General features: G+C 33.9%; 2 protein-coding genes across 3 annotated transcripts; one reads left to right on the top strand and one right to left on the bottom strand.

Annotated features, from left to right (window-relative positions):
- The first annotated feature begins 174 nt into the window (after window positions 1-174).
- LOC129799274 (uncharacterized) lies at window positions 175-1,583 on the top strand. The gene has a single exon (XM_055843020.1). The coding sequence runs from the start codon at window positions 277-279 to the stop codon at window positions 1,501-1,503; it is 1,227 nt and encodes a 408-aa protein (XP_055698995.1). The 5' UTR covers window positions 175-276; the 3' UTR covers window positions 1,504-1,583.
- Window positions 1,519-13,877, bottom strand: LOC129799273 (galactose mutarotase-like). 2 transcript variants are annotated; one of them, XM_055843018.1, is made up of 4 exons: window positions 13,742-13,877; window positions 9,473-9,726; window positions 4,903-5,799; window positions 1,519-1,725 (listed from the first exon to the last, which is right to left on the bottom strand). In XM_055843018.1, the coding sequence occupies exons 1-4, from the start codon at window positions 13,764-13,766 to the stop codon at window positions 1,639-1,641; spliced, it is 1,263 nt and encodes a 420-aa protein (XP_055698993.1). In that variant the 5' UTR covers window positions 13,767-13,877; the 3' UTR covers window positions 1,519-1,638. The 2 variants fall into 2 exon arrangements, with proteins under 2 accessions (XP_055698993.1, XP_055698992.1); XM_055843017.1 differs by lacking the exon at window positions 13,742-13,877 and adding an exon at window positions 9,827-10,043.
- Window positions 13,878-15,572: the final 1,695 nt, after the last annotated feature.

Consider the following 15,572-nt stretch of genomic DNA (forward strand, 5'->3'; position numbering starts at 1 on the left):
TATTCAAGGTTTTGTACAATAACAACAATTTAGTGCAAAAATGATAAATTTTAGAGTTTTTCTACATAATTTCTGCAAATTTCTTTTTATACAAAAATTTGATTTTCAACGGTTTTTTGTGCAAACGATATATTGTTGGATATCGGCGCGAAAAATGTGACGATATTGTCGAAAAAATGGCGGTTTGAGGATCGAAAAGTGAGAAATGTCAACAGTGCATCAGTGAAAAAAGTTGTTTACAAATTCAATTTTGTGCAATTTTCTCAATTTTCCGCAATGGGAGGCTGTCGATGTGCATTTCAGACATGTGAAAATAACAGTGCCAACTCCCCCAATATGCACTTTTTCCATTTTCCCGCCAAAAAGATGGAATTGTGCAAAACATGGGCAAAATTCGCCAATCGAATTGACTTCCTGAGCTTGCCCCTGGACAAATTGAAGAACAAAGTAGTCTGCCAGAGCCATTTCAAGAAGAACTGCTTCATGAATTATCTGCAGAACAGCCTTGTGAAAACTGCCTATCCCACCTTGATGCGCTTCGGGGATGTGGTGATAGACCTGGAGAGCGATAGTTCGGATGATATTCAGGCGAAGCTTCAGGCCAAGGGGCTGTATTCGGTGGATCTGCATGTTCCAGATGAGATGCTGGACAAGGATGCTGAAGGGACGCAGGATACCTTTGTCATTGACATGCTGCAGAGCAATGAGGAGGACATTAATGTGGCGCCGGGTGAGAATCTCATGATTTCCGGAGTGGCCAGAGCACCAAGCAGTCAGCCGAACTTTATATTTGAGGTCCTGGAGGACAAACGCATTTCGCCGAAGAAGGACATGAAGGAAGTTAAGGAGCCCACGATACTCAATGCCACGTACAACAAAGTCATCCGGGCGAAGGGACCAACGCAGAATGTCGGCTGTGTCACAAAGAGAACTCCCCGGAAAGCTGTTGTTCTCTCCGAAGTGGCCCTAACACCGCGCCAGGAAGTGCTGAAGGAGTCAAAATCCAAGCAGGAGGCCATGCGTCCGGACACAACGGAAACCATTGAACTGGTCCACGAGGAACTCATGCAGCAGCAGCCAATGGAAACTGAGGACAATGCAAAGGACCAAGCTCTGGAATCCATGGCAAAAGAGATAGGAGACCTCAAGCAAATGGTCCTCGAGACCATGACAACGCTCAAAGCCCAATCTCCAGTGACTTCTGCCCAGAAGAATCCTCCCGCGAGCGAAAGCAGCAGCGCAGGAAATGGCGGAAAAGTCGAGAAGAACATGAACAAGTTGCAGCTCTTCAATGCCATCAAACGCTACCTCAATCCCTCGATGGTTGCCCTGCTGCGAATGGAGATGTTCGGAGGGATGGATCGCGAGTGGAAGGATGACGAGAAGGAATTCTCCGTGGAGTTGTACAATCTGGGACTCAATGTCTACGAATTCATGCGCGACGAATGGAGATTTCGCCTTCCTCCTGAGAAAACCGTCAAGGAATGGGCCAACGAAATGTAATTACGAACTCTCTGATTATATTCAAATCTTTTTATTTAAATTGATAATAAAAATGTGCGTCTGTGTATTAGATAAAAAAAGCGTGTATTACTTTGTGGATTTTGTTGAAGGTCTGGAAGCTCCTTTTGGAAGATTTCAATTGGGCAGTTGAGTTCCGAATTTGTAGACACAGAGATGCTGATAGGTCTCTCCTGGCTTTAGAATCGTTGAAGGGAAATTGGCCTGGAAATTCGTAAATTTAATTTAATTAAAAATCATTTGAATGGATAGATTTTCACTTATTTTTTTTTTGATATAAACTAATACTTGGCCCAATAAAATATGTTTAAAAAATATGGTAAAATACACAGTAAAAATTTTGTGGCTGCTTTACGATGATTTTCATTGTAAATTTTACATTAAACATGTAACCGTGTGTAGTAATACACATTTGTGTAATTTGTACACATTTTGTCTGAAAACTGTGTAATTTGTACACCATTTATTTGAAAACTGTGTAATTTTACACGAAATATGTAAGAAAATATACAAAACTGTGTAATCATTCTCAGTTGATTACACGATTTACAATTACATAAAATTTAAATAACACATTTTCAGATTACACGTTTTGTTGATATACATAATTTGTGTAAATTTACAAGAATAATCGTGGTAAAAAAGCAAACCAACGATTATCCTTGTAAATTTTTTTTACTGTGTAGCATAAAATATGGTTGCTCAATTAAATTTGAATTCAGCAAATTAAAATGTTAAAATTGCTCATTAATTTCAATGTTATTGCAATTGTAGCCTTTTGAACCAAATTGTTCTTATTCAATTTATTCATTCGTAAGTAATTATTATTGGCGGCCAAAAAATAAAATAAGTACAGTAGGGTAAAGTGGTACAAGTTGGACAGTGGTACAAGTTGGACAATGGTACAATTTGGACAGCGCTTTTTGTCTTGATAAATTTTGTACTTCATTTTTATTTGTATATTTTTAATGCTTTAGTTTTATAATTTGGTTCCTTGTGCTTCAAAACAAATTTTGTACTATATTTATCAAGAAAAAAGCCATGTCCAACTTTTACCGGCGAATTGTCCAACTTGTAACACTAATTCCAAATTATACACTTTACCCTAATTAGTGATAAACTTGTACGCGAATGAAGCTTCAGTATCAGGAGTAATTTCCTGAGTTCTTCCAAAGCAACCCTATAAAAAAGCATCCCAGGTGAAATTTCTCTATTGATTCTTTGGGAAAATTTCACCATGTACCCAGTGAATTTTCACACAAAATTCTCGAACACTTTCCAAGTTGGGAATATCTTGAGAAATTATCCTATAGAGCTGTGAAAATTCCCGAAGGAAATCACAAGTAATTCTTTATGAATTTTCAGTCTTGGAAAATTCGTTAGTTTTCTTAGGGAATTCCAAGACAATTCCTAGAGAAATTTCAATGGGTTATTTCCTCTGAAATTTCTTGGGATTTTCCCCAGAAATATCAATGTTTCCGCAGTGATTTTCCCCCCAAATACCAAGAATTCCCTTATTGGAAATTTGAGGGGAATAACTGAAGAAATTATCCTTTTGGGATGTGGGAATTTCCCGGCAAGATCACAGAAAATTCTGTTCGAATTTTCGTAATTAGAATTCCAACGATATTCCCAAAGAATTTCTTGAGAATTTTCCATTAATTATTTCCTCTGATATTCCTTAGAATTTTCAAAAGAAATTTCATTATTTGTGTAAGGAATTTTGTCATAGAAATCCTCGAAGATTGTACCCATGGGAATACGTTAAATCGCTAGAGAAATTACCTCGCTTAGAGAAAGAAATTGGCTAAGGAGATCGCAGGTATTTCCCAAGATAGAAATTTTCTCAGGAAATTTCTTAAATAATTCCCTGGACTTTCCTACAGAACATTCTATGCTGACTTCGAGAATTTTCCCTTAGTTATTCTACAAACATTTTCTACCATAGGAATTTAGGTGGAATCAGTATTGAAATGTCCTTGGTTAACTATGGAAATTTCTTAAGAAGGTCCCCGAGGATTTACATGGGAAATATTCCCTTCGCTTTTCCGGATTTTCCAAAGTTTCTTCTTTAGGAAATTTCCTACGGAGTAGGTATGAAAGATTCACTAGCTTGTCTCTGGAAAATTTATTTAATTTCATAGAAAAATTCATAGAAAATAATTTTTCACTTAAGAATATACTTCAGTTGAGATATTTTTATTAGAAAAAAATTATATAGAATGTCGAATACTCAAGTGAAAATAGTAAAATTTGTAGATAAAAGTCTGGGAAGATTCATAGAAAATTCCCAACAGAGACAAGGAAAATTCAATAGGTTTTCTCGGAGAAATCTGTGTAAAATTAATTTTCACTTAATGATATACTTCAGTCGAGATGTCTTTACAGTAGACTCTCTCTCAATTGGGCAGTTGGGGCAAAATGTCATCCGGTTTATCAATAGATTTGGGCGTCAAAGCCTTTGTAAATTCCACAAAAAGCGCTCAATTATAAAGAATCACGATAAAATAGGAAGAACTACAGCGAATTTGAGCGAATTAGCTTCATAATTAAACGTGAAAATTGTCAACAAAACTTGTCGCCCGATTGAAAAAGAGCCGATTGAGTGAGAGTCTACTGTATGATTATTTTCAGTCACTCGAATTGTTGACAAACTTTTCATTGGTTTTTCAAAAAGTAAATATTAGCAAAATGGATCAAAAATTCTTTAAGCAATTTCCAAATTGAATTTTCTGCGTGGAAACTTCGATAGAGATGTTTGTTTTTTTTTAAACCTATTTTAAAGTCCAATCTTAACGATTGAATCTGGTGGTTTTTAAGCCAAAAGCTCGCTAAAGACACAAAGAAGACTTTTCCTTGAATAAAATGCCGGGAAATTTATCAAAATTTAAATGGAAAATCGTCTCTTTGAATCTCAAAAGCTTTTCTGTGTTTTCTTAAAAAAAAACTCGAAAAAGGCTCAACGCTAAACCGATTTTGATTATTTTTTGCAGATGTGGAAAGCTTGAGGAAGTCCCTAAAAGCTCTTCTGAGACGAGATTGAAACTTTCTTTGAGAAAAATGAATCAAAAGCTTTGTCAAATTCCTCTTAAAAATTCATTTAACGTTTTAGCTGAGTTTAATCAGATTTTGCACGAGGTTTCTTTAAAAAGCATCACCATAAATTTATTTTTTAAATCTAATTGAATGATTTTAGGGCTTTTGAAAAGTTCAAGAGTAAAAAAAAGACTTTTCAAGGTAGTAAAAGTGCTTTTCCTGGGAGAAATTGATCAAAGTGCCTTTAAGGTGAGCTAAATCTTAGTGTTCTGGAATTATTTTTATTATTATGTTTCTTTTTTAATTTATTAAATATCGTTAGAATCAAAGCTTTAAGCTACTCACGTGATTTACAGCATCTGGATACTTTTGCGTCTTGAAGCAGAATGATCCGTGTTTCTCATACAATCCTCCGCCTTTTCCATGCAATTTCGGTGAGGAAGACACCTGGGGATCGGGCAAGAAATTAGCCGTGTAGAACTGCACTCCCGGCTGGTCACTGTAGACCTCTAGGAAGCGCCCGGAAGTCGGATGAAGAGCTCTTGCCACAAATGACACTCCCTCTCCATGGAATTTCGTCACGCAAAAATTGTCATCATATCCATTTGCGGCAGTAGCCTTGAAGGCTACTCCGAGAGACTTCTCAGTCCTCAGATCGAAGGCTGTTCCTCCCACTTGGGAGAGTTTTCCTGTCGGAATAGACTCAGTATCGGTCTCTGTGATACGATCGGCATTGATAGATACGAGATGCCTGTAAATCTCTTCATTCCCTGAATCATGTCCGCCCAGATTGAAGTAGGAGTGATTAGTGAGATTGACTGGCGTCAATTTGGACGTAGTGGCAGAGAAATTAATCTTCAAGGCATCATCTTCGGTCAGTTCGTAACGAACTTGAACCATGAGGTCGCCTGGATAGCCCTCGAAGCCATCGGGTGAGAAGTGACTGAAAACAAGGGCATTTCCATCAACAAAGCCAGTCCAATTGAATTTGTCAAATCCCACAATTCCTCCGTGAAGATGGTGCTTGCCATTCCAATTCTTCGCAACTTGATAGTCCTTGCCATCCAGAGAGAATTTTCCATTGGCTATTCTGTTGGCCACTCTGCCCACAGTTGCTCCAAAATAGGGATTCAGGGGATTGAAGTACCCTTCCAATGAGTCAAATCCCATTACAACATCCTGGATCACTCCATTCTTGTCAGGCACTTCGATGGCTTGAATTGTGGCGCTGTAACTGATCACCTTTTAGAGGAAGGTAACTCGCCAATTAAGGGTTTCAAAGTTGTGTGAAATTTTCATTAACATTGCCTTTCGTTTAGGAGCTTTTGAATCTTGTTTGTTTTTTTTTAATTTATTTTCTTCTATTTTAATTTATTTTTGGCGTTATACGAGTTTCGAGCCTGGCTTAGCCATAGGGCTTAACTTCTCTAATTTCTTATCAGTCAAGATTTTTTTTCAGTCAAAATTATTAAAAATTAATAAAATCGGTTGCAATATAGGATTTTAAGATCTTCGGGAACTGGGCTAAACCTCTAGACTGCTTTAGGAAAAATCATTATGAAGACAAACCAAAACTTTCTAATAAGATTAAAAGGTTGTATCATTTTTTGCGGGAATTTTATAACCCAATCAGAAAATGAGCTAGAAACACCGAGAAAAATTTGGATGGTATTTTCTACAAATCGTGTCTTTAAATTCTACTGTCTCAAAAGATAGTAGAAAATAACATCCTCCATAGAAACTTTCCTTTAGAATCTACCATCTTGACATTTTAAAATTTACTATCCTATGGATAGTAAATTCTAAAAGCCGGATGGTAAAATCTACTATCCTCCTTTAGATTTTACCTTGACCTCTCTTAGATTCTAATATCTGGGTAGTAAATTTTACTGGCCGCATATTAGATGTTAGAATTTAACCGGAAAACAGTAAATTTTAACGGAGGATAGTAATTTGGATTGAAATTACTATCCAAGCCAGTAAAATTTGCCATCCTGCTGTTAGAATGTCATTTTGGAATATCGTGGGTGCCGATGCAACGGTTCCCGATATGCTTTGAATACATTATAGCAATTCGTGGCGCAGCTGGAAGATGCTGGACTGTCATCACAAAGGTCGCGTGTTCAAATCTCGGCGCAGTCGTCAATTTTCACGCACCAAAATGGCTTAAAATACAGAGAATGTCATCCAGGAAGAGCCCCAAGCCCTCAAACGATGGCCAAAAATCAATGAAAATAAGGAAAAATTAATTTTTCCGACATTTTTCATTCTAATATCCGGCTAGTAAAATTTACTATCCTGCCAGTGAAATTTACCATCCGGCTAGTAAATTCTAATATCCGGGGATATTAGAATTTACCATCCGACTATTAGAATTTACTATCCATGCAATAGATTCTACAATTTTTGACAGTCCGATTTAATATCGCGTTTGCTGGGTGACTTTTTTACTATCCGGCCATTAGAATTTTGTATGGAGGATGGTAAATTTTACCATCCACATTTTTCTCGGTGAATACTGGAGATAAATTGTTCATAATCATGAGCAGAAGAAAAATAAATTGTACCTTAAAAGGGCGCAGGTAGATGCAATCAACCACGCGTCTTAACGCTCACTGAATTTATATTCTTCATAATAAATTCATTCAAATTTTATTTATTTATATTGCGTAACCGTCTAAGAAAAGAATTTGCCAATTAGAATTCAAATCAAGAAAGCAAATGAAGGAAAATATTATCAAAATCGGTGTAATGTCAAACTTTCCGAGCATTTACTTCAAGAACGAACTTTGCATGATTTTGTGCGAAGTGAGAAATAGCAAAAAGATCACTGATAAAAATAAAAGGATCAAATTGATCCTTTTGCAAAGGATGGATCAAATTAACTTGTTCTATTTTTTTTTTTTAATTTACTTATAAGTTCATGTCCCTGTACAATTTTAAGTACAAAATGGGGCTGTATATAATCATGGTGTTATGATAAATGTGCATTCAGAGTTCGAAATTTGATCTAAACGTTTGCAAAAGGATCAAATTTGGATCAATTTGATCCTTTTACTTTTACTAATGATGGTTTTTTTTCCTTTGTTGGGCTATTTTTGGCTGAGTTGTTTGAAGCTTGAGCCATTCGAAGGTAGCGTGCTTTCCTCTACTTTTAAAAATTCTATGGAACATTTGACTTTAATCCCCAATCTTCAATCAAAATTTTCCGAAAACTTTTGCATGATGAGGAATTCAAGAAGTTAAGACATATGGCTAAACTTCTTCTTCTAACTTTCTTCTCGAAATTGAATTTACGTATACAGTCGAGTTCCTCAAATTTGAAGGACGGTTGAGTTCAAAATGTAAAATTTCAGGTTAAGTCAAGAAAGTTTTCCGTGAAGTATGAAGTAGAACCATTTTTATTTGATCTTTTCTCAATATTATCGTATTATAGTAATTTCTGCAACAAATTCCATTTATTTCAAAATAAACTTTATTGATATACTCTCTAAAGTTATTTATCTTAATTTAGGGAAAGTGAATTTCATATTAATTCCGTTGCGTTTTTGAAAATATTGTTCAAATTTGAGGAAATCTACTGTAATTAGATTTAATTTGTTGTGATGTTCAAAAGAAGAAGAAGAGTGTAAAGTAGGGCAGGACAAGACAAATATGTCTTACTGACGTTTAAGAAAATTAATTTGGATTTCATGAAATTTTCCTGATTTAAAAGTTGAGCTAAAAATTTCCCAAAATTTCCCTAAAGTAGGTAAATTTTACATTAAATGCAAGTTAAATGAGGGCTGGATCCCTGGATCACTTACGTATCAACTGGCAAGAGTGTTCTATTTGTTCTATTAAATTTTGAAAATTTAATAAAACTAACTTTGGTTAGTTGAAATTCACTGAACGTTTTTGAAGATTTTCCCGTTTTTGCTAAACATTTTACAGGATTTCTTGAATATTATCAAGCAACCAAGCTGCCGTATCAATTGGAAGTTTAATTCCAAAAAAAAGGATTTAGAGCAGTAAGTTGCTTAAATATATTCTAAATTTATCTGACTAGAATATTTATTTCGATTTTGTTGAATTTTTTCACTCAATTTTTTTTCATCTTTTTTTTTCTTAGGAACGCATGATTTATCTGTTATTGTTATTATGATGGCATATGACGTTTTTTTTCTCAAGCTTTATTAGCTTTTTTGAATAAAAAAATTTCCAATTATTTGAGAATTTAAGATAAAATATTCGAAATCTGTAAGATGGAGTTTTCGCCATTTTGATTTGACGTCTCTGTCCGCCATTCTGAATAACTTAAAACCTAAATCTCACCCGATTTAGCTGAAATTTAAGTATGTTGTAGCTAATGTTAAGACCTATTTAGAATACAATTGTGATCCGATATAGCTTAAGCGATTGCCTAAGATACAGAGGTTCAAACTTCTTTTTCAGGATTTTTTTTTAAATTGCAAATTTTATTTAGTAAGTTCTAGTGGTTCAAAATTCACTCATAAACAACGTGTATTCATCCCTCCTTTCAATTTTACCTAATTTTATAAAGTTGAAAAATAGTGGAAAATGAGACAATAATTCGTATCTACGTTAAATAAAAAAGCTTTTAATAGTAAAGTAAATGGCCTATGTCACTGCAATTGTGTTTCAATTTAGCTGATTTCTTAAACATAAAAATGGTTTTCGTAATCCTTAATCCTTCAGATTCCATTAATAAAATCCCAAAAGAAAGCTTTCGAAAGTTTCAGAAACATTTGAAAAATAAAAGATAATTAAACACTAATTTTCCCATTTATCAAAAATACGCCAATAAAATAAAATTAACGCCTCAAGAACATTCTATTTCGTACTTATGATATCTCTTTTACGATTAAATGTGATTGCAATGTTAATTAGAATTCTTATAGCACGTAGCTCTCACCTTTACTGCAACGCGACTAACTGAATTTTTCCACGTGTAGAGCCACACAGTTTCCTCCTTTTTCGTCACAGGATCCTTCATGACCCCAAAACTATCCACAGAAAGACTCACTGCTCCACTTTTCTCCATTTCCATGCACTTTTCAGCCTCCGTTCTGTAGAAATTCCTCTCACTATCTGATTGCGACTGAGAACCTTTCTGGATCACTGACACTTCGCTGCTGGAGTTGGACTGTTTCGCTTGAGAATCGTGCTCTGGCATTATCAAAAACAATTTGCTTGATTGTAATTCGTTTTCAAGAGCGAGAGTGATCCGACAGAGAGAAAAAAAATTCCACTGTTCAAATTAACAAACCTCTCAACTGTGAGTCAATTGAAGTAATAAATGCATATAGCATCAACATTAATATTAATAAGGGAAAATTTTCACTCTCACTAACCACATAGTGTGGTTCCTTATCATCACTGATATTTTTGGCAATTCTAATTTTATGAATTTTGCTTGATAGGTCACTGATCTTTTGTAGTTGATAAACACTATAATCGTTTATTTCTTTCGTAATTTTCTGACTCAATTTAATTACCGCAAAAACCACAAAACATTAATACATATCATATTAAATATGTATTTTTATATAAATTGTTCTAAATTATTTATTACGAACACATTAACGTACATAGATTAAAGCGTACAGCATGAACAAAAATTAACTATTGTGTATAAGAGATGGGCTTTAAAGCTTTCGGAGCTTTCGATAAAAAAACTTAACCTTCCTGACCCCCTAATACACAAACTATAAGAAACAAACGAAATTTATTAACGCCCAGCTCCGGTTCTAATTGTCAGAATTTGATAATTTATTTAGAAGATGTAGGGCAATTTAGAAAGGGGCGCCATTTATTTGAGATGATCCAGGTGAACATTTCGTCCAAAGTTACCTCTGACCTAAAGAAATCGCCATCCTGAATTTTTGAAGGACAAAGTTAACTACTTTAGAAAGGGCCTATTTTTCAACCGATTTGGTTAAATTTGGATTTCTTGGAAAGGTCTTGAAATTTACAATCCAACTGCATTGGTCATAATCGGTAATGAATCGGTTAAGTACCCATAAATTACATATCTTTTTTAAATATTCTTTTTTTTTCTGTACCTAAACTTGTAACCCAACTAGAAGCCAAACGGTAAGAGATACGAACTTCAGATCTTCGAGGGACCCCGCATAAGTCGACCCAACGAACATTATTACAATTTTTATTTTAAATCCAGTCCTCTGATTTCCCTCCAAAATCATGTTTTTTTGTTTATTTAGAAAACGGGTCATCGATTTTTTCACTTTAGAAAATGTTTTGGAGGTAGTCCAGACGAACATTTCGCTCCTTGGAAATTACAAATTGCTTGAGTTAGTCCCTTGTTTCACAAAAATTTAAACGATAAATCTATTTTGTGCCTCTTGACTTCAAACAAAACCGCGCAAGCAATCATAAAGAGTAAAATTTTGAAAAACTTTTCTAATAACGAAATTTATTGACTCATATCATCTGAAATTTTATTAAATTCTCTGTCGGAGTGCATTAAAACCTCAAAAGCGCCAAAAAGTGAGTTGGCCCCTTGTAATTTCCAAGGAGTGATTTAGTCTAAATATACCTATGATCCAAAAAACACCATCATGAATTTTTGAAGGTTGAAGTTTTTACTACTTTGGAGAGCCTATTTTTCAGTCGATTTGGTTAAATTTGGTTTTTTTGGAAAGGTCTTGAAATTAGTAGGGGAAAAGTACTTCGAACGTTCATGCCTTCGAATAATATGAATTTTATTTTGGTTTTCCTAAGAGACATAGATATAATTATCACGTAATTATCAATAATTGAAAATAAGCTAACTAATAATTAATAGAAATGAGCCAGTCCCTTGGGAAAAATAGAAGAAAATTCACATTATTCAAAGGCATGAACGTTTGAAGGTAGAATACTTTCCTCTAATGAATCGGTTAATATCCGCGTAAATGACTTATCTTTCTCATGTTTACATTTTTTGTTTGTCCGTATGCTTGTCACTCATGCCAAAATATTCTAAAATGATTATTTAGTTATCAATTTTTACTTTTGAAATGCTTTTATAATTTTTGAATGAATTTAATTGCTAGCGGACCAGTCAGCACCAAAAGCCTATGTGAAAAACTAATTCACGGAGAGCTCTATATCGTTAGTTCGAGCATTCCGCAGAGCTATAGGATGCTTTGCCATTTTGCCATCTCTTTTTTCATGTTAAAAAAATTTTTAAATAAAATATGTTGTTTTTCAGCTTCCATGATCAACGTAACCCCTTAATTTGACCTTTCTTTTCCTTAATCAGGCGTTTACCACGTGACACTTCAAGTGAGAGTATACTTGAGAGCAATATTTCTTAATTAATGATAAATGATAATGATAAGTAGTAATTATATCAAATCTATGTTTACCAATTTGTATAGTAATTTCGCCGGTAAAATCTAAAGAACATCTTCACAGGAACTCTTAATAAAGTCAACTCTAAATCACCAATTTGAGAAAGGTTATGTCACAATACTCACAGTTCTCACAGTTCTATCACATTCTATTTGATTGAATATGGTGATTAAGGGTGCAAATGAAATGTAACATAAAATACTACAACTTTCTAGAACATTTAGACTTCATAGAATCAACGCTAGAGGCGCTTCCATAACATATCTCGACTCCACACGAAAGAATCCCACCTACAATAAGCTCATCTAGGCTCATTACTACACTGAGAGAAATCCGAAAAAGTTAAAATAACATTCCGGAAATGTTAATTTTACCTGGAGTATTGATCCCAAATCGGTGTAAATATTACCACACACAGAAAAATGGAAAATTCTTAAACAGAAACACCCAGGAATTTAATTTCAAATCCCATTCAGTGAATGCTAGTGCCCTAATTCTAAATCCTTGATCATTCAGTTTTTAGTTGCAATTTGCAAATCTGTAGACATTTTTCATTTTCCAGCTAATGCTGAACTTAAGTTCCCGACCTCTTAACTTGAAAGAGCTAGGGATTCTAGCCCATTTCTTTCGCTCAGAGCTTCTAAACTTAAACGCCTCGGGGATTCACGTCCAATTTAAGTTCCCAGGATCTTATATATTCTTAAATTTAGAGTCAAAATTTTTTTGTGTGCATTACATTAAAAATATTACCATTTTTAGGTGTATTTTGGGTTAAAGTTACCCTTTTTCATGTTAATTTTACCCTTAAGAAGGTGTAAAATTAACATTCAAAAATGTTGATATATTTTTACACCTAAAAAGTGTTAAAGTTATGAGGAAAAAAAGTTAATCGCACCCTCTTTTTCTCAGTGTAGTTATTTTAAATATTTGCTTGTTTATCTGATGCAAAAACGGCTTACAAAAAACATTAAAAATCAGAAGTAAGTTATCAAATATTCCAAGAATAAATCAATTAATAAATATTTTGTTTATAGAATCGTAAATCAAAAATTTTAAAAAGACCTAAAAAAACTAGTATTTGTTTACTTTTCTTTATATTTTTATAAAGTGGGTGTGTTGTTGTTCAATTTCTAATGAGGTTTTGTATTACTTCACTTAATATTGTTTAATCAACAATCGTAATTGATAGCTAAAAGCTCATCTTCATTAGTTCAACTAATGTTTTAGCGTAAAAAAGTGATTTCTTGAGAATCATTACACGTTTAATGTGACGTAAGTGAGGCCAAAAGTGACTAAAGCCATATAAACAAGTAGTTTTCAACTCAATAATCGTATCTTTCTCTGTATCACTCTGGCATTACAAGAAACACTGATAGTGTTTATATGACTGCTATTTTTGGTTTTCTAGGTCAAAATTTAATCATTTTGGAAAAAAGTGTTGAAATAGCCATGTCCAGTATCAGGTAGAGAACTTTATAAAAGTATTATATTGAAGGAAAATGCCTCTGATTTATAAATGAAAGGAATTAATGAAAATCGTTATATATTTATTAATGCTCAAAATTGTCTCTGATAGGTCGAGGTCAGAAGGTCAAGATGATAGTCAATAAATGAGTTAATAAGCAATGGAGAGCAGTAGCCTAATAAAACCTTCTGTGTTAACAGCGAATTACACCTTCAACTGTGATAGTTCGAAGCATGAGAACTCAGTAAATTTTAAAGAGCTACCGAATTAAAAATTGAAAGTAATTGCCTTTAAGCATGAGAGATGCTGTGTCGAAAATATGCGTAGAGAGATTTGTTTTCATTTAGCAAATATTCTCACTCAATTGATACCGACAGAGAAACATGACGTAAATGAAGATTCACGAGATTTATCACTTCCTCACAAATCAATTTCCATTGAAAAACGTGTCAATTGCAGTGCTTTTCACTCGAGTCAACCACTCAATATTTAGTTTGAAGGAAGAATGGTGAGACTGGTATTTTACGTGTTTGAGATAGCACTTGCTTATCGATTATCAATACTCCATAAATTACCTGTATGTGTGTGAAATCACCTTTTGAAGGTGTCTTGCTGTGTTATTGATTGTATATCTACACGCAACTTGATTGGTTATTGTGCTATACCTCAAATACCATAATTTTGCAATATTGAATTTGTTCTTAGATTAAAGGAATTTATTTTTCTTAAATATCACGAACGAATTTTTTTTTCACTGATCGGTTAACATGGGATTTTATACAGAGGCAATGAACTAACTCAACATTGTGCCTTCGAAAAAGAGTTTGAGCTATAAAAGTTTAAAATCGTTTTAATATCCAATCCTTGATATTTTGGTTTAAATACAAAATTTGTATAATTTCACGAATTTGATTCAAGATAACTGAATGGCGTCTCCCAACTTCAGCTCTAAATCGAATTTGCATGCACTCCGAGTTAGCTCACGTTTTTATAGCCTACGTTTAACAAATTATTTTTCACTTGAATTAGTTGCAAATAAAAAGACATATTGTTAAAGATAGGAGCAGCAAGCTTATTCACTCCTCCGAGCGCGGATTACATTCTAAGTCCAAAACTGAACTCATAAGAAACAACCTTTCGTCATAGTGTGTATGGGTTGCTCGCATGAAGTATACAGAAAGATTTAAATTCAATTAAAACACGGCACTCACTCCCTAAAGAGCACTGTGGAACACCCCCTACAGAGGTTATACGTAAAACCACGTCCGCGGCATTTTTTTTTATTAATATTTTTATTTAGTCATCATTATTAATTCAACTTCAATTTGACACATAACTGCTTTTAAGTTAGTGCCACTGAAAGAATATTTCAGAGATACACAGTTTTAGAATTAAATATTTGAGTTATAGAGGCCACCGCCGTCTTAGCGTTAGCGAGCAACTTCCAGAGTCAAAACGGAACAAGCTTTAGAAATGTCTCATTATCCGTATTTTATTTACCATATTTTATTTTATAGGTGCTTAATGACGAAAGGTGTTAACTTGTAATGTTCGAAGGATCCCCGCATTATAAGCTCTAGGATTGTTAACATGTCCTTCATTTTTCGCCCACCCCTCTAGTTCTTGTCTAAGAACAATTCTTTTTTAAATTTTCAATAATAAAATAAGTACCAGAGTTCGTTGATAAAATGCGAAAAAAGATAATTTTAACACATTTTTTCCTCAAGTTACCATCGCGGCAGGACCCCAATATTATCCTTGAACATGGCGGGTAGTTCACACATAAAATATTTACCAATAATAGAAACATTTTTTAAAACCATTTCTTAATCACCAATTTTTCCTCAAATGGTGCGACTTTTTTTGTTGATACGGAGAAAGTACGAGATAACACGGCAGTAACCATAATCCCGAATTCCAAAAGCCCGAAAAGCTAAAAAAAATCGCTTAGGTCTCAACAAGCAAAACTAATAATTTTCTAAATTTTAATTTTTCGAGATTTCGGATCATTCGGGATTTTAACCCTGTTTTAATTCTTGCCTTTTCGATATTTTACCTTTCGGAATTCTAGACCTTTTCTGATTTTGACTTTCGGGATTTTGGCCGAGATCCAAGATACCATTATCTAATTAAAAATAATTAATTGTAATAGTTTTTTGCTTTATCTAAAGTTTGACAATAAATTTTAATA

This window comes from Phlebotomus papatasi, chromosome 1 (assembly GCF_024763615.1).
Source record: "Phlebotomus papatasi isolate M1 chromosome 1, Ppap_2.1, whole genome shotgun sequence".
Classification (NCBI taxonomy): Eukaryota; Metazoa; Arthropoda; class Insecta; order Diptera; family Psychodidae; genus Phlebotomus; species Phlebotomus papatasi.

Bases quoted from the DNA above. Each gene is read 5' to 3' on its own strand.
- LOC129799273 (XM_055843017.1), bottom strand. From the start codon at position 9,875: ATGTTGATGCTATATGCATTTATTACTTCAATTGACTCACAGTTGAGA. The intron at 9,727-9,826 runs GTTTGTTAATTT...TGATAATGCCAG, and splicing joins AATTGACTCACAGTTGAGAG to AGCACGATTCTCAAGCGAAA. The intron at 1,726-4,902 runs GTGAGTAGCTTA...ACGAATTTCCAG, and splicing joins ATCCAGATGCTGTAAATCAC to GCCAATTTCCCTTCAACGAT.
- LOC129799274 (XM_055843020.1), top strand. From the start codon at position 277: ATGGGAGGCTGTCGATGTGCATTTCAGACATGTGAAAATAACAGTGCC.